This window comes from Thalassophryne amazonica, chromosome 10, assembly GCF_902500255.1.
Source record: "Thalassophryne amazonica chromosome 10, fThaAma1.1, whole genome shotgun sequence".
NCBI lineage: Eukaryota > Metazoa > Chordata > Actinopteri > Batrachoidiformes > Batrachoididae > Thalassophryne > Thalassophryne amazonica.
This window is the reverse complement of record NC_047112.1, coordinates 7,784,106-7,810,788: the sequence shown is the minus strand read 5'-3', so window position 1 is coordinate 7,810,788 and position 26,683 is coordinate 7,784,106. Positions and strand designations below refer to the sequence as shown.

The 26,683-nt window shown below is 42.2% G+C and overlaps 1 protein-coding gene across 1 annotated transcript in view; it reads right to left on the bottom strand.

The window, feature by feature from the left end:
* The window catches only part of adcy1a (adenylate cyclase 1a), a 159,629-nt gene extending 133,403 nt beyond the window's left edge, over positions 1 to 26,226 (bottom strand). The window contains 4 exon segments of the mRNA XM_034179384.1: positions 2,093 to 2,211; positions 12,466 to 12,615; positions 25,489 to 26,014; positions 26,016 to 26,226. Coding sequence (XP_034035275.1) covers positions 2,093 to 2,211; positions 12,466 to 12,615; positions 25,489 to 26,014; positions 26,016 to 26,086 — 866 coding nt within the window. The 5' untranslated portion in view covers positions 26,087 to 26,226.
* Positions 26,227 to 26,683: the final 457 nt, after the last annotated feature.

Below are 26,683 nucleotides of genomic sequence, written 5' to 3'. Positions count from 1 at the left end.
GTTAGAAATTATTCCTACATTATTCTTGTAGCGCAATACCTGAGAAACTGAGTGAAGAATCAGAGTTTGAGTTTATTTCTAAGATCACCAATTTCCTGGTGTTGGTCATCAGAACTGGTTTGCTTATCTCTGCAGGTACATACATGCCTCAAAGTCCTGGGGCTTTGAGATCAAGCAAGTCCTGGGAAAAGCTTGAGGTACCTTCTGAAACCTTAGCAGGAGAATGAAGGTCCAAGTATTTAGGGTGTCTGTGTTTCCTCGCTTACTCTATGGTTGAGAGACTTGGACATTAACCAGTGACCGACAGTGATGGCTGGATGTCTTAGGGACTCTGTCTTTGAAGGATGCTTGGGTACCACTGGAATGAGTCTGTGTCAACCAAACGGTTACTTAGGGAGATTCAGATGAGGACTATCATTTGTTTTGTGAGGGAACATCAACTATGTGTGATGTTTTGTCATGTGGCCTGTTTCTCTGGGCATGATCCAGCACGCAGGCGCCTCAGTGTTGAGGACCTCAGGAAAGGCCAGGAGGATGCCTCCATTTCACCTGACTGCGGAGGATCGATGGTCCGGTTACCGGTTCTGTAATATGATGGAAGCATGGCTCCTCCACCAAAGGATAACGCACACATATTGTGCAGCGTGAAGAGTTTGCACTGAGGTAGTGCAGGTAGTTATTTACAGGGGAATCGTGTGACTGTTACTCCATACTGCTGATGAAAATCTTATGTTGATGAACATGTGTAAAAGTTGGTTTGCAATTTTGTGTATCTTGGAAAAAATCATACTAATAATCATAGCGTTTGTACATATATATGTATGTCTGTGGTAACCCACACACGCACACACACCACCCATAGGGATAGTTTTTGCTCGTCTTTATAATGTCAGTGTTGATTAACTGAAAATGTTTTCTCTGGTATTTACTTCAGCTGTTGTCACGTTCTAAATATAACTGCACACAATCTCTGAAGAAGGAACTGATGAGTGTCGGAGTGATCTCTGATTGCTTTTCATGGAATTAATTGGAATTGAACGAGTCGACCCTTGTCTCCCCGTTTCCAATAATTAGACAAACACAATTACACTGTCCTTTCCAAGGACCTTTCAAAGAAATTCCAGTTGCACACCATTCCAATTCTAACAGCCTCTTAGAAAGACAGGGGATCTATCAGATTAAGAATTCCTTGAAATCTTGCACTAAGCTGGCAGCTTTTTTGGGTAGAGATTGATCAGATCTTTGCATCTACTTTCATGTGATGGCTGAGTTCAGTTTTGTTTTTGTCAATCTATCACAATTACTTTCAGCAAAAATTTGCAATTATAGTAGTTATTGATGCTTATAATATTACAAGTTTGTAAGGGGAGGTGATGGTCTACTGGTTAAGCTGTTGAGCTTTAGACCAGAGGATCCTTGGTTCAATTCCCACCCTGACTGGAAAAGGTCCTTAATCTCCTAGTTGCTCCCGGTGTGTAGTGAATGCCTTGTGTGGCTGATGACATCAAAGTGAATGTGAGGCATTATTGTAAAGCGCTTTGAGTAAATGGACTGCATTTATATAGTGCTTTTCCATCTGCATCAGATGCTCAAAGCACTTACAGTTATGCCTCACATTCACCCCAATGTCAGGGTGCTGCCATAAAAGGCGTTCACTACACACCGGGAGCAATAGGGGATTAAAGGTCTTGCCCAAGGGCCCTTAGTGATTTTCCAGTCAGGCGGGGATTTGAGCCCATGATCTTCTGGTCTCAAGCCCAACACCTTAACCACTCAACCATCACCTCCCCCAAAGAAGTGTCTGATGCAGATGGAAAAGTGCTATATACAGTAAATGCAGTCCATTTACTATTTAACCTCCAAAACATCAAAATCAGAGGAGATGGCCACGATTTATTTCAACTCAAAATTTCTATTTTTGGCCGGTGAGCTGAGCACGCCAAGATTGATTGTATCTGTTACTGGCTAAACTTTAATTGCTCTGCTTCTATTCTGAACCCCGACGTCACGGCCGATGACACTTGGATCAAAACACCGCAGCCCCCTGCTGCATGCCTTTTCCAACCACAGTTGTCATGACACCCCCCTTTACCTGACATTGTCATGACGCTGGATGTAGATCTTATGAAAGATCCTCTCAGGCGGCTTCAGAAAATCCTCCTTCATCTCCATGGCAACATTCCTGGGCAGCAGGCTCATTAACAGACGCTCCTGAGGGGGAAGGTTAAAAAAAGAGACACTGACAACTTTAAACTGGCAGCACATGGACACGCTGTATGATGAGGTTCCAGTTTTATTACCGCTCTAAACATCTACGCTCAGTTCTTCTGCATGTGGAGGAAAGCAAACCATGAGAGATTCTACACTACAATGACACTACTGTGGGGCACACAACCCGGTATGTTCTGGGTGCAGATCTCAAACCTGCTACAGATTTGTACTGTGCAATGACAGTAGAGAGGAGGAGGGTGCAGAAAACCTTGAGGGGTGGAGGTACACACTGGAGAGAAGGGGAATGAAAGCTGGGAGGAGCAAGATGGAGTACATGTGCAATTGTGCATGCGAGGGAGCACAACAAAAAATGTCTGGTTTTGAGTAGCAGAGGTGAAAATGTGACAGAGAGAAGAGTGGATGAAGGATATCTGCTCGTTTTCTTGCACTGAAAATTGTTCCAGCCGTCGTACGCGCTCCCCCTGGGAACCTCAGACATGAAGCCATATGATCGCCTCATTGATTACTCGCTCGTCTTTAGCACTCACCTAAGCCTAGACGGAGGAGCGTATTTATTGTTCTGTGTCTGAATAGTGTCTGTTTCAGCGGGATAAAGTGCCAGTGAAGCACCTTCAGGATGTCAAACACTTCCAAAAGCACGAGTCATCGAGCTGAATAGCTGTTCAGAAGCTTTATAAAAGCAGCTGTGGCGCTCCTCCACCGACACCATTACACATCACTCATCCATTCATAGCACAACTCATCACCTGCTCATTAAAGACCAGCGCGTGATGACTGTTTTTGTCCGAGTACACGCTGTTTTGTGCTGAAACGAGAAAAAACACTCACAGCTCGCATTTCTCTACAAAGTCCAAACAAATGCAAATTCTGCAGCAGAATTAAGAACATTATTGTAACTTTTATTACCGCTGTCTGAATCTAACAGACCTATAGTTTATCTCATTGTTATTGGGTATCTGTGACCAACAGGTTTCATCGAGGTAAGATGATCAGTTACCTTCACCAAAGAGCTAATGTTGTCTATTTGTTAGTAGGATAACTCAAAAGGTAATGAACAGATTTCCATTAAATTTGGTCAGAAGATAATCATCTAGGAAAACAAGTGATTCAATTTTCCATGTGATCCTGAATATACTCTAGAACTGAGATGCAGAAGCATATTTGGCACATATCAACATTTATCTAAAAAAAAAAATGTGAGAGCATGTTCCAGATGGACGATGTCGCAGAAAATGAAGGGTTTTATTTTAAATTTCATCTGGAACATATCTTCCAGGACCAAGGTTGGGTAGGATTACTTTGAAAGAATACATGTGGATTACATGTATGTATGTATGCACATACATTTGGATTACTTGTAATCTGATTACTTTTAGATTACATTTCAAAGTAATCCTACCCAACCTTGTCCAGGACATATATGGATTTGGTGGAGGTATACACTCTTCGAGTGCCTTCTAGTTCTTGCTTGTCAGGAGAAATTCCATCCTTCTGTATATCCTTATGGCAAACCTTTGTATCTTAAAACTCAAAAACAAAACTCTCAAAATCAAAATTTTTGTGCATTAATACTGAGATCAAAGCTCTGTGCAAAAAATCATACATTTCTAACATTTATAAATGGCTTTTTGTTTTGTTTTTTTACTGAATTTTGGGTTTCAAGTAGGAAATGTACCAGAAGTATACATGATACAATATGAGCATAATGCAAGGGAGTGGTAGAAGCCAAAGAGGCTTATCAAAGACCCACTCCCAAACAAAAAACAAAAATATCACAACAGTATTTATCATTCACAAAGTTTAAAACATTTAAACTGATTAAACCAGGAGCTTTACTTGTAGTCCACTTTTATATCTGTATAAAGTGATGGGTGGGTTTACAAGATGTACCATATCATTCCAAAATTTAACACCATGATATCTGATGTGACACTGATAACGAGTTGTTCTATGCAAAGATAAATGCAAATGTGAGGTCTGCCTTGTCGGATAATTATGAATTTGATGGTTATGCACAAAATATTTGATAAAAGAAGGCCAATTAGTATCATAACAAGCTCTGAAAACAAATGTACAGGTCAGAAAGATACTTATATGAAAGATATTTAAGAGCTGCAATCTGGAAAAAAAAAAGGTGCACTTGAAGCACAAGGTTTCGAAAGAGTAGCTATTCTAACATTTTTTCTGTAAAAGAAAAAAATTGCTTATACTAGTTGCAAAGGTACTTCCCCATACAATATTGCAGTAATTTAAGTAAGGATAAACTAAACTGTAATATAATGTTAAAAGACATTTGTAATGTACTAAATGTCTTATTTTGCTTATGATTTCTATTGACTTAGTTATTTTTTTATGAACATGTTCAATATGTTCTTTCCAATGCAATTTTTCATCCATCCACACACCCAACAAACATGTAGAAGAGACACTTTATATTTCTTTGTCTATGCAAATTTTAATTTGATCATGATTGCATTTTTTTATTGCCAGCAACTAGCATAAAATTTGACTTTTTTATATTTAACAATAAATTAACTTTGAACCACATTGAATAATTCAAGAGATCATTATTTAAACGTTTAACCAAACCATCTATATCTTTGCTGGAAATAAAAAGGTTGTTGTAGTAGAAACTGATACAAAATCATTGATATATTTTATGAATAATAGCAGTCCCAAAAACAAACCTTGAGGAACTCCACACTCTACAGAATTGATTTCTGATTCCAAATTTAGAAAAACATACTGTTTTCTCTCTGATAAATAATTACTAAGCCATTTATGTACAGTTGCTTTAAATTCATTATTTTAAATTTCATGATTTACTATGTCAAATGCTTTAGAAAGGTCTAAAAACACACTAATTTTCAGTTCCTGGACTCAAAAAAAGTTCTTTGTTTGAGGTGTTCTTTGGATGGGACACTTTATTGAAACAACCAAAAATATCTCCAAAGGCACTCTCATAACAAAAATGGTTTAAAAACTTTTATTATTATGGCTAAGACATCATGAACTTTAAAAAAAAAAAAAAAAAAAATCTCCTATGGATTTTGGGGTTATAACTTTATCAGGGTGCAACCCCAACATGCATAGGCTGAGAAATTTCCTATAAATTGTTTAAAATCTTACATCTGTAAGACATTAAAAAGAAAACATGCAGTGGCAACATGAGCTGCTGCTGCGGCTGCCCTATAATAAAGGTCATAGGTTTGGAACCCTTTGAGTGGAGGCTGCATGTTCTCTGCATGTATCTGTGTCTTTTCTCCCACAAATCAAACACATGCAGAGCAGAATAATTGCTGAATCTCTGCCCACTGTGCACTGAGATCAGCTCCAGCTCCTTCTGCTGACCTGTAACAGGATAAGTGTAGAAAAACCTGATGGCAACTAAATTTCATGAATTCTTTCTCTTGCCATCTTCAGTCTTTTGTCTCACTTTCATGTGCTGCGTATACAAGTGGCTCGTTTAAATTAAAATAATTAATTTAACTGCCTTATTAATGTCTTCCGTTTCTCATCCCTGAACATGTTGTGATTGCTCGTTAACGATTCCCATTTCTCTGATCTGTCCCACGCTTCGCTGTGTGCTCTTCTCATGGTGGTTTATTTATGAAGCGTTCACTCACATTCTCTGTCCTCCACTTTAACAAGAAACAGAAACGCCCACAAATGGATTCTTTCAAACGCCTCATTGTTTCCATACAGAGAAGAGTGGATGTTCAGTGAGGATGAAGAAAGACTTGATTTTTGTTTAATTTTTTTTTTTTTTTTTTTTGAGTGTAAAGAAAGTGTAAAAAGTCAGTTCCACAGCAGGTTTAATCACATCTTCAAGAAGAAATAATAAATTATATTCATTATTTAATATTATATGAAGTAATTAAATATTTAATCAACAATGACTCACACAAACAAGTAATGATTTCATCACATTTCTAAAAAATGAGTTTCTGAATCTACACGTTCATATGTATACTTCTTTCATAAGTTATGATTTCTGACAGACAACACAATGCTCTTTCTCACTGAAGGCTTGTGGCAGTTTGGGCTAAGCAGAAATGTATCACGTGGCCTCAATTTCAAGGAAATGCCAGTATTACTCATGTTACTTCTTGACAGACATCAACATTATGTGATGTATTTTTAAGACAGGCAAGAGATGTTGTTTTTAGATGTGGAATTATTCAATAATGTGATTAAATCCAAAAAATGTCTGATATCACAGGTTTTTGTTGAGATATTTGAACAGTAGCTGGCTATATATATAATTATATATATATATATATATATATATATATATATATATATATATATATATATATATATATATATATATATATATATATATATATAAAGGTCTGTGAGAAAAGTATCCGACCTTTTTATTTTCAAAAACTATATGGATTTGAATCACGTGCGATTACATCAGACAAGCTTGAACCCTTGTGGGCATGCGAGAGTTTTTTCACGCCTCAGTTACATCATTCGCCTGTGGGCAGGCTTTGAGTGAGCACTGGTCCACCCCCCTTGTTGGAATTCCTTTGTCTGACTTCTTCCTGAGAGACTGGCGCTTTGCATTATCAAAATTTTTTCAGAACCTGTGAGGTAGATCGAAGTGGACACCATTCGAGAAATTCAGCTGGTTTTTGGTGAAAATTTTAACGGCTGAGAGATTATGGAGTGTTACTGTCTCTTTAAGGACTTCCCACAGAGCGGGATGCCGCACTCTGAGGCACCGTCGTCAGCCTGTTTCGAGCTGAAAACCTCCAAATTTAAACCTCTGACCCAGGACGTCGTGAGAGAACAGAGAAGTTTCAGAAGAGCTCGGGATCAGCAGTTTATCCGGACATTCCACTGTTAAAGGAGATTTTGTAATGAAAGAAAAGCAGACGGATTGGCCCGTCGGCAGGCAGCCGGCGCAGCGCGCCACCACAGGAAAAACACCTCCGTGTTAACCATTTGTAAAAACTAGGCGGCTTTTGATGGCTTTCAGTAGAGTATCTGAGAAATTGTTTAACAGCTGGACATGTTCCAACTTGTCCTTAAGGCTTCCAACAGAGGTGTTCTTCCTGCAACAGTAACACTCCATAATCTCTCATCAGCCATTAAAATTTTCACCGAAAACCAGCTGAATTTCTCGAATGGTGTCCACTTCGATCTGCCTCACAGGTCCTGAAAAAATTTTGAGAAAGCAAAGCGCCAGTCTCTCAGCAAGTTGTTAAACAAAGGAATTCCGAAGAGGGGGGTGGACCAGTGCTCACTCAAAGACTGCCCACAGGCGAATGACGTAACCGACAGACGTGAAAAAACTCTTGCATGCCCACGAGGGTTCAAGCTTGTCTGATGTAATCACACGTGATTCAAATCCATATAGTTTTTGGGAAAAATAAAAAGGTCCGATACTTTTCTCACAGACCTCGTGTGTGTGTGTGTGTGTGTGTGTGTGTATATATATATATATATATACTCAACAAAAATATAAATGCAACACTTTTGGTTTTGCTCCCATTTTGTATGAGATGAACTCAAAGATCTAAAACTTTTTCCACATACACAATATCACCATTTCCCTCAAATATTGTTCACAAACCAGTCTAAATCTGTGATAGTGAGCACTTCTCCTTTGCTGAGATAATCCATCCCACCTCACAGGTATGCCATACCAAGATGCTGATTAGACACCATGATTAGTGCACAGGTGTGCCTTAGACTGCCCACAATAAAAGGCCACTTTGAAAGGTGCAGTTTTGTTTTATTGGGGGGGATACCAGTCAGTATCTGGTGTGACCACCATTTGCCTCATGCAGTGCAACACATCTCCTTCGCATAGAGTTGATCAGGTTGTCAATTGTCGCCTGTGGAATATTGGTCCACTCCTCTTCAATGGCTGTGCGAAGTTGCTGGATATTGGCAGGAACTGGTACACGCTGTCGTATACGCCGGTCCAGAGCATCCCAAACATGCTCAATGGGTGACATGTCCGGTGAGTATGCCAGCCATGCAACAACTGGGACATTTTCAGCTTCCAAGAATTGTGTACAGATCCTTGCAACATGGGGCCGTGCATTATCCTGCTGCAACATGAGGTGATGTTCTTGGATGTATGGCACAACAATGGGCCTCAGGATCTCATCACGGTATCTCTGTGCATTCAAAATGCCATCAATAAAATGCACCTGTGTTCTTCATCCATAACAGACACCTGCCCATACCATAACCCCACCGCCACCATGGGCCACTCGATCCACAACACTGACATCAGAAAACCGCTCACCCACACGACGCCACACACGCCGTCTGCCATCTGCCCTGGACAGTGTGAACCGGGATTCATCCGTGAAGAGAACACCTCTCCAACGTGCCAAACGCCAGCGAATGTGAGCATTTGCCCACTCAAGTCGGTTACGACGATGAACTGGAGTCAGGTCGAGACCCCGATGAGGACGACGAGCATGCAGATGAGCTTCCCTGAGACGGTTTCTGACAGTTTGTGCAGAAATTCTTTTGTTATGCAAACCGATTGTTTCAGCAGCTGTCCGAGTGGCTGGTCTCAGACGATCTTGGAGGTGAACATGCTGGATGTGGAGGTCCTGGGCTGGTGTGGTTACACGTGGTCTGCGGTTGTGAGGCTAGTTGGATATACTGACAAATTCTCTGAAACGCCTTTGGAGACGGCTTATGGTAGCGAAATGAACATTCAATACCCGAGCAACTGCTCTGGTTGACATTCCTGCTGTCAGTATGCCAATTGCACGCTCCCTCAAAACTTGCGACATCTGTGGCATTGTGCTGTGTGATAAAACTGCACCTTTTATTGTGGGCAGTCTAAGGCACACCTGTGCACTAATCATGGTGTCTAATCAGCATCTTGATATGGCACACCTGTGAGGTGGGATGGATTATATCAGCAAAGAAGTGCTCACTATCACAGATTTAGACTGGTTTGTGAACAATATTTGAGGGAAATGGTGATATTGTGTATGTGGAAAAAGTTTTAGATCTTTGAGTTCATCTCATACAAAATGGGAGCAAAACCAAAAGTGTTGCGTTTATATTTTTGAGTGTAAATAAAGCCATACTTAACAAGGTTTGCGTCAGTTGTTGGGGACCCAGGACACACTGATGGGAAATGGAACAAGATGATGGACAAGGAAGATATGATGGCATGCTACTATGACAGTAGACCCAATGAGACCATAGATGAACAGAAGACCAACCTCCACGCTCAGTGTAGTTACACCAATTCCAATGACGTTGGGACGTGGTGTAAAATGCAAATAAAAACAGAATACAATGATTTGCAAATCCTCTTGAACCTATATTCAATTGAATACACCACATAGACAAGATATTTAATGTTCAAACTGATAAACTTTGTTTTTGTGCAAATATTTGCTCATTTTGAAATGGATGCCTGCAGCATGTTTCCAAAAAGCTGGGACAGTGGTATGTTTACCACTGTGTTACATCACCTTTCCTTCTAACAACACTCGATAAGCATTTGGGAACTGAGGACACTAATTGTTGAAGCTTTGTAGGTGGAATTCTTTCCCATTCTTGCTTGATGTGACTTCAGTTGTTCAACAGTCCGGGGTCTCTGTTACATTTTGCATTTCATAATGCGCCACACATTTTCAATGGGCGACAGGTCTGGACTGCAGGCAGGCCAGTCTAGTACCCGCACTCTTACTGTGAAGCCACGCTGTTGGAACACGTGCAGAATGTGGCTTGGCATTGTATTGCTGAAATAAGCAGGAACGTCCTTGAAAAAGACGTTGCTTGGATGGCAGCATGTGTTGCTCCAAAACCTGGATGTACCTTTCAGCATTGATGGTGCCATCACAGATGTGTAAGTTGCCTATGCCGTGGGCACTAACACACCCCCATACCATCACAGATGCTGGCTTTTGAACTTCGTGCTGGTAACAATCTGGATGGTCTTTTTCCTCTTTTGTCCAGAGGACACAGCATCCATGATTTCCAAAAACAATTTGAAATGTGGACTCATCAGACCACAGCACACTTTTCCACTTTGCGTCTGTCCATTTCAAATGAGCTCGGGCCCAGAGAAGGCGGCGGTGTTTCTGGATGTTGTTGATGTATGGCTTTTGCTTTGCATGGTAGAGTTTTAACTTGCAATTGTAGATGTAGCGACAAACTATGTTAACTGACAATAGTTTTCTGAAGTGTTCCTGAGCTCACGCGGTAAGATCCTTTACACAATGATGTCGGTTTTTAATGCAGTGCCACCTGAGGGATCGAAGGTCACGGACATTCAATGTTGGTTTTTGGCCTTGCTGCTTAAGTGTAGAGTTCCCCTGATTCTTATATTATGGACTGTAGATGATGGAATCCTTAAATTCCCTGCAATTCAACGTAGAGAAACATTGTTCTTAAACTGTTGGACTATTTTTTTTTTTCATGCAGTTGTTCACAAAGTGATGATCCTCACCCCATCTTTGCTTGTGAATGGCTGAGATGTTTGGGGATGCTCCTTTTATACCCAATCATGACACTCACCTGTTTCCAATTAGGTGTTTGTTTTTGGGCATTCATCAACTTTTCCAGTCTTTTGTTGCCCTGTCCCAACTTTTTTTGAAACATGTTGCAGGCATCATTTCAAAATGAGAAAATATTTGCACAAAAACATTTATCAGTTTGAACATTAAATATCTTGTCTTTGTGGTGTATTCAATTGAATATAGGTTGAAGAGGATATGCAAATCATTGTATTCTGCTTTTATTGACATTTTACACAACGTCCCAGTGTTATTAAAATTGGGGTTGTAGAATAGAAGGAAGACACTATTGAAACTGGAGATCCAGAGGCACAGCAGCACGGTACTGAACAGTGGTAAGACAAATGCAGCTACTAAGCTGAGGCCAGACTAAAGCAGATTCCCCCGGCTCACTGACAAAGCCAATTAACAGAAGTACAGAAGGGCATCATGAGAAACAGGTCCTGGATGGATGAGAAGTACAACAAGATGTCCAAACAAAGGCTCACAGCTCTGGCTACTTGGCTGAAGACATACACCAGAGAAGAAGAGGCCAAGAAAATAAACGGCCTGTTCTCCAATGACCCATTGAGGGTGTACTCCCAGCTGAGAGGGGAAAACGGCAAAAAAAACAGCAACAGTAGTAACTGAGACCGAGCAGTACACCAGGACTCAAAGACCAGGTGTCCTGGATCTTCCCCCGCAATAGAAATAAAGTTCAAATGCGTGTCTTATTTTGCACATACCTGCCAGTGGCTGATTGAATTGCAATTTGCGCACTCAATCATTAATGCATCCAAATCCTCATTTACAGACTGCTGTCTACATCACATTACCACTCATTTGTGCAATTATTGTTCATAAATCACCCATAAAATGTTCACCAGCCCAGTGTGCAAAATTTTTGAATGCCCACGCAATTTAGTACTCATTATCTGGGATCTTAGCCAGGAGCCACACTTAGCTCGTCTTAGCTGACGAGTTCGTGTTTTGCTGAGAAACGTTACCCAGGAGAAATCTGTCATTACAAATGACACCACGGTGACAAATTATCGCACACATAGCCGACATCAGTAGAACATTGGTAGAAGCGATAGCTCAAACCAAATCCCGAACCTGTTTGATGGATGGAAATCAGATTTGGGGTTCGTGGCTGTTGGCACACGAACGGTTTGGTGGCAGGCTGGTTGGCTGACTGTTGATGGATCCCAATCAGCAGTCTGTGTGTTTCTCTCACCCAGATAAACTGCGACCTTTACTGAAGTAGGGACGCCATGAAAGCAATCTGCTTGTGTAATTACCTGTCACAAGGGGGCCTGTTACTGCCTGGGAAAACACAGCATATCATCTAATCTACAAAGCACAGATGCCATGCATGCATGCACGTGCATGTACAAAGCTGCGGAGAAGAACACGGGATAATTAATTCTCTGTTTCACAGCTGCTGTGGGTGGGTTTGGTGCAGGGTGTAACAAACTGTTTGTGTTAAAGTTGCCCTTAATGTGCGGTAGTTAAATCGCTTCCATGTAGGTGTGTGTGGAGGGGGAGGAAAGTGTGGCGCTGGTGCATGTGCCACTGTAATTGTTCTTTCCTTAAATAGCTGCTGTCATAGTTACTGTGTGTCTGTGGGCAGGTTGTGAGAATTCATTGGCACCTGCAACCTCCAACTTCTGAAGATGTATGTTCTGATCACACAGTACTGTGTGTGTGTGTGTCCACACGTGTATTTACACCTCACCTGTTTCTCGTTCTCGTCCTCGAGCCTGAGCCGCTCCTCGATGCAGTTGCAAGCTTGCAGGAAGACTTTCCTCTGAGTGCGCTCAGTGACGATCCGCACAAACACACCCGACAGGTTGACGCTGGTGAAGAGCACTGCATTGGCTACCAACTGCACACAAAGACAGCTCGTCCCATGAGGATTTGGACATTGACATGGCTTGTTTTTCAGCTGTCCACATTAGAGCTGAAAGCAAATGATGAATAAGATCTCGTAGTGTAAACTGTCACTTAAATTTGAGAAGAATTCCTTCTAAAAAAGTGTTTTCTCATTATTATTGATGATGTCCAGCTGGACAGTCGGCTGCTGAGCTCTTTCCGGTCCAGGTGTGTGTTATTTATCTGTGTGGAATTCACAATTGCAATCATTAAGGGCCCCTTTACACATAACGCGAATGGCACTCGTGAAAAATCAGAGCCAGACTCGAACGCCTCGTACAGCATTGGGCACAACCATTCGGCCAAAATCCATTTGTTTCCTCAATTCCAACACAGACACTGTCTGTCAAGTCATCAAGCATCAATTGAACATCATTACCAGCAACATGATTCTTACATTTAAACTGTACATTCATTGTTCTTATAATGTTCTATGGACTCTCATTACTTCGTCCTTACACATTTTCTTTGATTTATAAACATTTGTACAATTAATTGCTTCCACTGCTGTGACAGCGTAATGTGGTGTCATACCTCTCACCGTGGTCACACTGTGTTCGTGCACAAACCGTCCCCGCGGAATCGTACTGCACCATACACAGCTGTCCAGCTGTCTGTCCCTCCCGACTGCAGCTGGAATTTTTTTGGGTTTTGCCCATTCATCCTGTTTCGGTCTCATTTCATGTTATGTGTGAAGGGGCCTTAAGAACTCCAAAGAGTATGACAGTGTAGTAAAGGTGCCTAGAGCACATCATCCTCAATAACTGAACATGCATGCAAGACTATCAATCAATCAATCAACTTTTTTCTTATATAGCGCCAAATCACAACAAACAGTTGCCCCAAGGCGCTCCATATTGTAAGGCAAGGCCATACAATAATTATGAAAAACCCCAATGGTCAAAACGACCCCCTATGAGCAAGCACTTGGCAACAGTGGGAAGGAAAAACTCCCTTTTAACAGGAAGAAACCTCCAGCAGAACCAGGCTCAGGGAGGGGCAGTCTTCTGCTGAGACTGGTTGGGGCTGAGGGAAAAAACCAGGAAAAAGACATGCCGTGAAGGGGGGCAGAGATCGATCACTAATGATTAAATGCAGAGTGATGCACACGGAGCAAAAAGAGAAAGAAACAGTGCATCATGGGAACCCCCCACAATCTACGTCTAAAGCAGCATAACCAAGGGATGGTCCAGGGTCACCCGATCCATCCAACTAGTGAGGGAAGTCACTAAGACCTGTCCATGACAACTCTGAAGGGCTTACAGGCTCCAGCAGCTGTGATTGGAGAGAGCATGCATGCAGCAATTCTTGCCTCATGTTGCACAAGACAGAGCTAGACAAACAGATTTTCAATTAAAGTAAGACACTCCCACTTGTCTTCTGGCCAATGTGTCTAACGCACATAAAAGCAAAATGTCTCACTATGTTTAACAAAACAGCAAATAAAAGCATCAGAGGGCTGATTCATACCATGCACACTGTACACAGCATGGTATAAACATACAAACATACGTCTGTAATGGTGTTTTTGACTATGTAGGACTTCCTCAAATTACTTCTGTGTGACTTCATTATGAAGTCATTCATACTATCCATCCATCCATTTTCTTCCGCTTTAGCCGGAGTCAGGTCGCGGGGGCAGCAGCTCAAGCAAAGCCGCCCAGACCTCCCGATCCACACACACCTCCCCCAGCTCCTCCGGGAGAACCCCCAAGGCGTTCCCAAGCCAGCTGAGATGTAGTCCCTCCAGCGTGTCCTGGGTCTTCCCCGGGGCCTCCTCCCAATGGGACGTGCCCGGAACACCTCTGCAGCGAGGCGTCCAGGGGGCATCCGGAAAAGATGCCCGAGCCACCTCAACTGACTCCTTTCAACGTGGAGGAGCAGCGGCTTGACTCCGAGCTCCTCCTGAGTGACCGAGCCCCTCACCCTATCTCTAAGGGAGCGCCCAGCCACCCTGCGGAGGAAGCTCATCTCGGCCGCTTGTACTCGCGATCTCGATCTCTTAGCTGTCATTCATACTAATCCAACATTTTTCTGATTAATGTATGCTTTAGATCATCCATGTAAGTATCTTGGTTGTCCCATCCATCATTAATATAATCCCTCCAGGGTGTCCTGGGTCTTCCTCTGGCCATCTTGGACATGCCTGGAAAACCTCCTGTGGGAGACGACCAGGGGGCGTCCTCACTACATGCCCATATCACCTCAGCTGGATCCTTTCAGTGTGAAGCAGAGGCTCTACTCAGTGTCCCTCCATGAGATTCATGCTTCTCACACTGTCCAGGAGTGCGATCCGGATACCTGATGGAGGAACCTCATTGTATCTGTGACCTTGTTCCTTCAATCATTACCCAAACTTCATGTCCATAGGTGAAGATAGGCATGTATAAACAAACCAGTAAATGGAGAGTCTGACCTTCTGGTTCAGGACTTTCTTCACCATCACGGTCTGATACATTGGACGCTGTCCCAATCAGTCTGTCGATCTCATGTTCCATCTTACCCTGACTTGTTAGCAAAACACTGATGTTAGGACTACTTTTACATCTCTTTAGATGTTTTAAAAGTTTAACAAGATGTGACCTGTTCAAACTGGATGTAAACAAACTGGATAGACTAATTTAAAGAGGTTTGGGCTGTTTTAAATTGGTTTTAAACCAGTTAAACAAACCAGAATCAATATAAATGTTTCAAATCAATTTTGAAATTGCCACAGCCCTAATCAGAGGGCAAGCCAAGACTGAATAACTCCAATCACTTCCAGCCATTTTTACCTCTACTAACCATCACAGGACAGTCAGAACTCTTATTGCCATCAGATCTTTCACCTCAGCCACCTGAGGTACTTAAGCCAGTTTATTATGAGTGCCTTTCCCAAACAGATAAATGAGAATCAGGATTGCATCAGGTATAAAATTTCCATATGAAATGCACACACAAATCAAATTTCCATATCTAATCAGTCGAGGTCTGGATTAACAACGATCACCACCACCAGCACTGTTATCAAGGAGAGTGATGGTGGAAACTGTGCTACCATTGGGCAAAGTCACAGGACAGGTGTCTAGAAGGTACCCAATGGCAGCAGAAGAGGAAGGTTGGACATGTGGAGTTGAAGGTAGGACTTTGATTGTAGGCAGATACCAAGTGGGAGGAAGTAAAACCAGTATCACCAGAGGTGGGTTTACACTGTTCTATCATAGTTTGGATGAGAGGAGAAATGATGAAGGAAGCGTATATTAAGACTAATTAAAGGGGTGATGATGAATGTCAACAGTGCATATGCCCCACATGCTGTTGGATGGAGGAGAAAAAATATTTCTTGAGTTGAGTTTGAGGTGGGAGAGAGCATATGTGGTGGCAGGGGAGAGCATAGCTAGACAGCATTGGATGATGGCTTGTAGGATAACTTTGGAGGTGAGGAAGAGAGTGAAAACTGAACCAAGAATATGATAGTGAAAGCTGAAGGAGGTAGAGTGTCATGTGAAATTCAGAGAGGAGGTGACATAGGCACTGGATGGAGGTGAAGAGAAACTGGGATTATGGACAAGTACTGCAGATGTGGTGAAGGAGACAGCCTGGAAGGTACTGAGTTGTTTCATCTGGACAGAGGAAGGAATCCAAGGGTACTTGTTGGTGTAATGAAGACGTATAGGAAAGTATAAGGAGAAAGAGGCTGGAGGAAAAAGAATTGGTATAACTGCAGAGATGAAGAAAGTAGACAGGAATCAAAGGAGATTCAGCAAAAGATGAAGAGATACGGCAAAAGGAAAGGTGCATGTGAAGTTGAACTCTAAGGTAGACAAAAAGGACTTGTACCTATTGGTCAGACAGAGAGGACAGAGCTGGTTATGCAGCAGGATATGCAAATTCAAATGTGCTGACAAGCAAGGAGAACCTGTTGAGAAGATGGAGGCAGTACTTTGAGGAGTTGATTAATGAAAAAAATGAGAGGAAGAGGATCAGGAATTGAGACAATTTAGTCAGGATGAAGTGAGAACAGAACAGATATGATGGAGATGAAGAGTGGAAAGGCAGCTGGCCCAGATGACATTCCAATGTAAAGTAAGGCCCTTCGTCTGCTCCAGTGTTTGGTTTTTTTTTGGCGGGGTGGGGTTGCCACAGTGGATCCGAGGTGGAGCTGCATGTTGATTTGGCACAGGTTTTACACTGGATGCCCTCCTTGATACAATGCCGCATTACATGGAGAAGTGGGGAGGTGTGGGATTTGAACCGGGAAACTTCTGTACTGAAACCAAGTGCACTAACCACTTGGCCACAACCCCACCCCAAATGACATTTCAATGGAGGCATGAAAATATTCAGGAGAGATGACACCAGAGTGTTTAAACCAGATTGCTTAAGTGAGAGGATGTGTGATGGAGAAATCACGAACAAAAGCCAATGATTTCCACAACCCTATCCAACTCCCAGTCCATACAAGAACAGAATCGGAGCCAGAACACATCTTTGACAACCCCAAAATTTCCTGCAAAGAAGTCAGACGTGGTCACAAATGCAAAATCTATATCACAATGTTGAAAAAATTAAAGCAAAGTTTTGTATGCATATTCAGATCACAACCAAGATGTTCAGTCATTACTTGGTCCAATGGCCACATTTCCACAAAATGTACATCGTAATCTGAAAATCAACTTTTGAGTTTTATTATCCATGAAGATACAACCAGAAATGCATGACTACCATTTAACTATTTGAATGGCACTTACGCTGAATATGTCAACAACCCCAAACATTCTGGAATTCTGCTTTAGAATAAACTATCACATATTTCTACCTCTGTTTCTTACAGTAGAGCAGCTGGGTGGCTTAGTAATAACACCAGTGCTTTTGGTTCAAGACACTAGGTTTGACTCTTAGTCACGGCAAACTTCCAGTAGGAATCCTCAGGCTTAAACTCAAAATGCTTTGGGGAGGAAAATTGATTATATGTAAAGTTTTCACTGCCTGTCCAGGGTGAACTCTCACTACTGACTGCTGGGATAGGCTCCAGCCCCCTGTGACCCATAACTGGTATAGAAAATGAATGATGCAATAGCATTTTTTACAGGTTTCTTTACATTCAGTCAGTGGTGGGCACAGATAACCAAAAAAATTAACTTCGACAACAGAATCAGATAACTGAAAAGTTATCTTCAATAAAGTTAAAACGATAAACCACCCAAAAATGTTATCGGAAGTACAGATAACCGATAAATTCCAGTATTGTCTCCAGTATAGTTGCACTACTAACAAGCTGATTTTGAGTTTTAACACCACATTCACTTTTGGAAGCATTAAAAGCAACAACGGACCCAAATAATGAATCATTTTTGTCTTTCAGCATCCTGACCCCTGCTGGAAGCTCTAGTTTATTACATGGCTTCCAGCACAGATGCAACTGAGAGGAACCAAAAAGCTCAACTCTACTCAATCACAGCACTGCCATCAGGCAGAGGTCTTGGAAAATAAAGCAGTGCTGAGTATGGTTTGGTGTATAAATAAAATGAATACTGATAGAATAACTCCATTAATGTCAATTCTGTCCACTTGTGCAAAGTTAAAATATAACATATCTTTTAATGTTGAATATGCACTAATTCTGAAGTTTGTAACAAACCACAGACAGATGGCATTCTGGGTAAAATGTGCTTCCGCTACATTGATTGGTTGATTAATTCTATGTAAACCAACACATTAATGTGAGGTGTGTCGTGTGCTGGTGTTTACAGATAAATGTGCTTTTGTAAGATATGCCATTTTTTTTTTATTTGTAAAAAAAAAAAAAAAAGCCAAGTTGTAATTAGATAACTGTCTATCTTCTTCTTTGTCTTTCGGCTGTTCCCGTTAGGGGTCGCCACAGCAGATCAATCGTTTCCATCTCACCCTGTCCTCTGTATCTCCTCTGTTACACCAACCACCTGCATGTCCTCTCTCAGCACATCCATGAACCTCCTCTTTGGTCTCCCTCTTCTCCTCCTGCCTAGTGGATCCATCCTCAGCATCCTTCTCCCTATATACCCTGGGTCCCTCCTCTGCACATGTCCAAACCATCTCAATCTGGCCTCTCTGACTTTGTCTCCAAACTGTCCCACCTGAGCTGTCCCTCTGATATGTTCATTCCTAATCTTGTCCATTCTTGTCACTCCCAAAGAGAATCTCAACATCTTCAGCTCTGCCACCTCCAGCTCTGCCTCCTGTCTTTTTGTTAGTGCCACCGTCTCTAACCATACAACATAGCTGGTCTCACTACTGTTTTGTAAACTTTCCCCTTCACCCTTGCTGATATTCTTCGGTCACAAATCACTCCTGCCACCTTTCGCCATCCACTCCACCCTGCCTGCACTCTCTTCTTCACCTCTCTACCACACTCTCCATTACTTTGAACAGTTGACCCCAAATATTTAAACTCATCTACTTTCACCACTTCTACTCCTTGTAACTGCACTATTCCACTGGGCTCCCTCTCATTCACACACATGTACTCAGTCTTGCTTCTACTGACTTTCATTCCCCTTCTCTCCAAAGCATATCTCCACCTCTCCAGACTAAAATCAACTGCTCTCTACTCTCACTACAGACACAATGTCATCTGCAAACATCATAGTCCATGGGGACTCCTGTCTGATCTCATCCGTCACCTGTCAATCACCACTACAACAAGAAAGGACTCAGAGCTGATCCTTGGTGTAATCCTACCTCCACCTTGAATGAGTCTGTCATTCCGACTGCGCATCTCACCGCTGTCACACTATTCTGTACATGTCCTGCACTATCCTAACATACTTCTCTGCCACTCCAGACTTCCTCATACAATACCACACTCTTCTCTTGGCACCCTATCATAAGCTTTTTCTAAGTCCACAAACACACAATGTAACTCTTTCTGTCCTTCTCTGTACTTTTCCAACACTATTCTCAGAGCAAACATTGCATCTGTTGTGCTCTTTCTCAGCATGAAACCATATTGCTGCTCACAGATCTTCACCTGTTTTCTAAGCCTAGCTTCTACTACTCTTTCCCATAACTTCATGCTGTGGCTGATCAGCTTTATGCCTGTCAATAGAACACTGCCAACTACTGGTGCCAGTGCGAGTTTGGTCCTTTTTCAGCTGATTTTTCATGTGTGAATTTTTTGGATCATAACAAGTTTCAGGTTAATCGCACGTCCTGCATCGTTTAGTATACATGGAGTAACGAGCTGTGTTTAACATCTCATGACCACTTCCTGATCACCGATTGTACGGTCAGATGAAAATCAAACCTGTTTGATATTCTTGTGCCTGTGCAAACACCGCAGACTTGTCTTGTAATGTTTTTGTTTCTTTGTTTTGTTTTAAACTTTGTCTCCCATCGAGAGTTTTGTAAATTAAGGTTTGAAAAAAAACTTCTGTTCACGTTTTGCTTCTGGAAACACGAGTCCGACGTGTGGTCTTTGAACGTACAATGTGTGTGACAACTAAATCATGCACTCTGAACTTTTACACCATTTGATTCTGTGGTACAGTGTCCTGCCCAGCTTCAGTCTGAGCACTGCCATGAAACACTACTGGCCAGTAGATGGCAGTAGAGACCTTGAAAACTTTCCAAAACAAAATTCCAGATAATGTGTTGCTACTTGCTACATTATGATGCGTGGAATTTAATAAAAGCAAACACAAAAACGTCTATAAACCCCAGAGAATATATTCACAAGAGTTTTAGGCACCAGAGTTTAATGCTGTTGTCCTGATCAGAGTGTCTCAAATGCATTCTCCTGTCGTAAACGTACTGAGATTACCCTATCCTACCCATAATGCACTGCTGGGCACAGCATGCCCACACTAAAAACCTTAAAAATTAGCACATTACTTTAAAACTAAAACACATATTTTTACTTTATAAAACTTCAGAAGTGACGTTAATTTAAATACTTGTCCAAATCAATTTTGGTTAAAATTTGAACCATAATTAATGTATGCCTCTGGATGACCTGGGTGATACTGGTCACGTATGAGGTTAAAATAAATGTTGTTGTGGTGTGTGTGTGAGACCGTTCTCCTTTACCTGCAGAGGATAGAGTGTTTCTCCTAGAAGCAGCTCTCCTCTGTTTGTAGAGGGTAGAACTACACATCTGTTCACCTTTGTTTGCCACGTTAACGTCTAAAAATTATCGGACAAAAATTTATCAGAACATAATTAGTCCGATAATGGTTTTCAAAGTTATCTGAAAAGATAATCCCATAATGAAAACTTTATCTTCGATAATTATTAGATAAGCGCCGGTCACAACCCACAGTGTTTTTTTTTCGCCGTACGTTTTCTGCGGATGCCACGGCCACTACGTTTTTGTGAAAACATACGGAGGCAGTAGCAAGAGGAGGAGGGATGTAAGTTCATGCACGTCTCTAGGAGTGTAATGATAGTTGACAATAAAGCACTGTGTGTGTGTGTGTTTGGGGGGGGGGGGGGGGGGGGGGGGGGTGTCGGCTTTTCTTTTGATGTGTGTGTTATGAGCAGGACCGGAGCAGCAGGTGTTTTTCTGCGTCGGCGATGCATGAGCATATCCAGCCTGTTAGTGAAAAGTCACACAAGGTGTGAAACACTGATAGAGGAATATATTCACTACACCTTGTTGACCAGCTTTTTAAATTTCAACTTAATTCTAATTTATATATGTGTATCACAATCTTCAAGATCTGATACCTACAGTTTAATTCCATAGTAATGTGGCGAGTAGCCTACTGCCTCTGTACGGATTTGGTTAATTCAGTAGTAATTGATTCCGCACTGAGGCAGTACTCACAACGTGCGTCAATCTGTACTGCTGGTGTATCCGCAGCCTGACTGCAGCGAAAGTTCTGCATGCACTAAAACCTCTATGGCATGTCTGCGTGCTCCTAAATTCATACTGAGGCAGTACTTACGATGTACGGATCTCCAAATTTAGCCCACATTTTGCAAGTAGACTGCACGCACTTGCAAGTACGGCAGGTTGTGACCACAGTTTTATCGGATTATCGGGAACTGTGCCCACCACTGCATTCAGCAGATTAGATTTCCGAGAAATTATGTAACTGAACTGTGAAAATGTGCTCCTTTGGAAAAATAAAGTTTACAATTGTCCAGAATACTACGGATCCCCTAAAGAGACATGGAAAAAAGAAAAACATGTACCAGAGATGGGCGCTGGATATACTTTTGCAAAATCTTGCGATAGTTTTTGAGAGATTTCACAAAACTATTTTGCGAGATCTTGCAAATGTTTTCTAAAGGCTTTGGTCGTCATGTCAGTTTGTTAACCCTTGGTTGCCACAGTTGACTAGCATCATTCTCCTTCTGCTGTCTTAACTTTAATTTAATGTAATTTAACCTTTATTTAACCAGGTTAGTCCCATTGAGAGAAAGATCCCTTTTACAAGGGAGACCTGGACAATTATAAAGTTTCCAATCCCCTAACCTGCATGTCTTTAGATGTGAAGGAAACTGGAGCACCCGGAAGGAACCCACACAAACACGAGGAGAACATGCAACTCCACACAGAAAGGCGACAGGAGGGAATCAATACCATGACCTTCTTGCTGTGCGGCAACCGTCCCTGACCACTAGCCACCAACTTATTGATTATAAAAGATGACATTAATTTTCTGCTATGTTTACCTGTGGCCTCCATTTCAGCTTTTAATATAAAGTAATGACTATCAGTCAGTTTTTCAAAGTATTTTTGCACAATTTTTAATTTAGGTCATTCACTTCCAAGTCAGTTTGCTGCACTCTTGATAGCTCATGAAGAAGGCTAGCTTGTGAAATCACGGTGTAGGATTGGAAGAGTTCCAGCGCCCTATAGTGGTCCCACAATAGGACATAACTGAATGAAGAGAGACAAGGAGGGTAGAAAATGCAGGTGAGGTACTGTCGCATCAGCTACAAGTGACAGGAACAGACAGTGTCTTTCATTTTCGATCAGTGTGGGTGTTTTGGGCCAGCAAGTAACTGTAACTTGTATAGATTGAGTTTAATTACTTATATTGTTTTATATTTTAATAGTCTAAAGCAAAAATAAATAAATAAATACAATCACAGCACAGTTATCTTAATGTGTCATATTTACACAATTGTGACAGGAAATACAACATGGATCATAGTGTTCCACAGTTTCACTTACAATAACTAAATGTCAGCGTAATGGAGCAGATATTCCTAGAATGGTGCAATACTTTGAATTAACTCCTGACACCCCACACTGTCCAACAAAATTAAAAATTAAAAATCTGTAATTTTTAATGGAAAAACTGTCAGCTGGAGATGCCAGAATAAGTTATATAACAATACAGTAAAAATGTGTAAATGCCTTCACAGAACAGTACATTTGCAGTATAAAGCTGGTGTAACGACAAAACCATTACATTCTAAATCCAACCTTTGTTTTCCAAAAATAACATTGTCAAGCTGTTTTTAAAGATTACTATTTCTGTAGAATTTAAGTGCAGTTGTTATTTATTGTAAACTGAATCCCAATTCAATGAGATTTTGTTGTTGCTGCTCCCATTTTGCTCAGGTCCACCACAGAAGGTTTGGTCTGGGATCCATATGCTGATCTGGTTTTTCTAACAGCTCCAGTTGTGTAAAAAAAAAAAAAACAGGCCATGGACAGGCTTGAACATGGGATAGTTCACTTGGGAAGCAGCACACTTCCTGTTTACTCCACTGTGCTGTCACTCTACTCTGGAAAATGAATATTGTCATGTTAACATATTCTTACAAAGTGTGTTCATGTGGGAAGTTTTGAAAAAGTCATGTCCATGTTAACACTGAGAAGGCCAAATAATGATGGAATAAATGGATTCTGCAGTTTATCACGTTTTCAGACCAATTCCGGTATCTTGAGACAGTAACTCAGTGCAAACTGTTCGTGTGCTCACTTTTCGAAGAGTATTATCCTTGGTTGAAGGCTACCAATACTCTATTCTGCTTTCTTTTGTTTTTCTTTTTTTTTACAAATTACAATGGTTTTATAAATTTACAGTATTTTATATAAAGGTATATATATTTTTAGTGTATTATTACTTTAGTTTTACAAAATTATCCTGGCAACCAGCTGCCAGATTTTTATTTATTATAATTTTTTTTTTACAGTGCAACTTATTGCATCCACCAGCTGACAGAGGAGGGGCGGTGGTTAGGTGATTGTTGTTATCGTGTGTTTGTCTGAAGGCGGGATGACAGAAAACCATAAAACATTTATGGAGTTTGATTTTATTTCTTATTTTTTGCGAGATGCTCTTGGGGTTGAGGCCCTCTCAGATGCCTTGCCTGGAAGAGGTACGACTTCTCTTGAAGCGCGATGTTTTGCTCTTACAAACCCCTGGCAAAAATTATGGAATCACCGGCCTCGGAGGATGTTCATTCAGTTGTTTAATTTTGTAGAAAAAAAGCAGATCACAGACATGACACAAAACTAAAGTCATTTCAAATGGCAACTTTCTGGCTTTAAGAAACACTGTAAGAAATCAGGAAAAAAAATTGTGGCAGTCAGTAACGGTTACTTTTTTAGACCAAGCAGAGGAAAAAAATATGGAATCACTCAATTCTGAGGAAAAAAATTATGGAATCATGAAAACAAAAGAACGCTCCAACACGTCACTAGTATTTTATTGCACCACCTCTGGCTTTTATAACAGCTTGCAGTCTCTGAGACATGGACTTAATGAGTGACAAACAGTACTCTTCATCAATCTGGCTCCAACTTTCTTTGATTGCTGTTGCCAGATCAGCTTTGCAGGTTGGAGCCTTGTCATGGACCATTTTCTTCAACTTCCACCAAAGATTTCAATTGGATTAAGATCTGGACTATTTGCAGGCCATGACATTGGCCCTATGTGTCTTTTTGCAAGGAATGTTTTCACAGTTTTTGCTCTATGGCAAGATGCATTATCATCTTGAAAAATGATTTCATCATCCCCGAACATCCTTTCAATTGATGGGATTAGAAAAGTGTCCAAAATATCAACATAAACTTGTGCATTTATTGATGATGTAATGACAGCCATCTCCCCAGTGCCTTTACCTGACATGCAGCCCCATATCATCAATGACTGTGGAAATTTACATGTTCTCTTCAGGCAGTCATCTTTATAAATCTCATTGGAACGGCACCAAACAAAAGTTCCAGCATCATCACCTTGCCCAATGCAGATTCAAGATTCATCACTGAATATGACTTTCATCCAGTCATCCACAGTCCACGGTTGCTTTTCCTTAGCCCATTGTAACCTTGTTTTTTTCTGTTTAGGTGTTAATGATGGCTTTCGCAACAGCTCTCCAAGGTGTGATCACTCCTTTTTAGATGCAGACTAACGAGCAGATCTGATTTGATGCAGGTGTTAGTTTTGGGGATGAAAATTTACAGGGTGATTCCATAATTTATTCCTCAGAATTGAGTGAGTCCATATTTTTTTCCCTCTGCTTGGTCTAAAAAAGTAACCGTTACTGACTGCCACAATTTTTTTTCTTGATTTCTTATAGTGTTTCTTAAAGCCAGAAAGTTGCCATTTGAAATGACTTTAGTTTTGATCATGTCTGTGATCTGCTTTTTTCCTACAAAATTAAACAACTGAATGAACATCCTCTGAGGCTGGTGATTCCATAATTTTTGCCAGGGGTTGTATAAGTGGTCTTTCTAGCAGGAACCTGATTAGTTCAGTCTGACTTTGAGACGCCTCAACAGTTTGCTTCTTCGACTGTCGTGCATTTGCGATCTAATGAGTTCTGCCCTGACGGGGACAAACCTCTCCACCTGAAGGCAGCGAGGGGAAGTACTGGACCGACACGGACTTTCAGGACTTACCGGTCGCCACATCTTATGTTTCCTCCCGGTGATCGACGTTGCTATGACAATGAAGTGGGATGCAGCCAGCATCACGCCGAACAGCACCGCCAGCAGCGTCCGCACGGGCAGCAGCACATAAGCCACGAGGGTGACCAGCATGAGCTGCCACACGCCTTGCTCGGGGGCAGCGGCGCTCTCCAGCTCGGACGCGCCGAGCGCCAGCGGGAACGGGCAGCAGAGCAGCGCAAAGGTGAAGCTGAAGAGCAGCGCCAGCTTGGCGATTTGCTGCAGCTGCGTCACCTGCAGGTATTTGACGTTGGTTACGATGAAGAGCGACAGGAACACCACGCAGTGCACCGGGTACGAGCCCTTGGACAAGGTGAGGCGCGGACTGGACAGCAGCTCCATCAGGGAGAGGGACGACGCGGCCACGATCAGCACCGCCAGCGCTTTCAGGGTGGCGGTCTGCTCCAGCTTCAGGTTGTAGGTCTGGAACAGAGCCTCCAGCTCCTGGCTGTTGAACTCGTCCTCGCAGGCGATGGGCCGGGCAGTGACCCTTCCTCCGCCGGGTCTTAACTCTTTCAAATGGTATTTCCTCCATGGTCGGGCCATTCATGAAGCGGGGGGGCGCACGATCCTCAACTTTTCCGTCCCTCTCCGCTCGGGAATCGAACCGGCACCCTCTCTCTGGTCATGCGTCCTCGACGTCCACGCCTCAGGTGTTCGTCAGAGGGGAGAGGGTGCAGTGGAGGAGACAGCGGCGCGCCGTGCGCCCTCTCCACAGGTTGCTGACTGTTGTGTCGCCAGAAAAGTAGCCCGACCGATGTGCAGCGAGGCTCTCACACTCGCGCTCTGTCTCCCTCTCTCTCCCCCACACCCATTCTCTCTCACCCCCTCCCTCAGAAGGACTTGGACCACCCGCGGTGCTTCAGCAGGGTTGCGCGTTATCCTGCGCTCCCACAAGGCTCAAAGGACGCTCGTCAGCACGCACGAGGTAACACGTGTTCCAAAAATGCCGTACGATAAGAAGCGAACGGACTCCGGTTCCAGGCGTTCATGTGCAGAATGTTAGATATGGTTGGGCTGAGGTGCCCCGGTGCTTCCCTCCAGTGTCTGCAGTCAGGGCTGATGTAGTTCCCGGCTAAAAATAGACCCGCTGCACCGGTAGATGTCCAATATAGCAACAACGTGGTCTTTCCCGCATCTGTCCTCG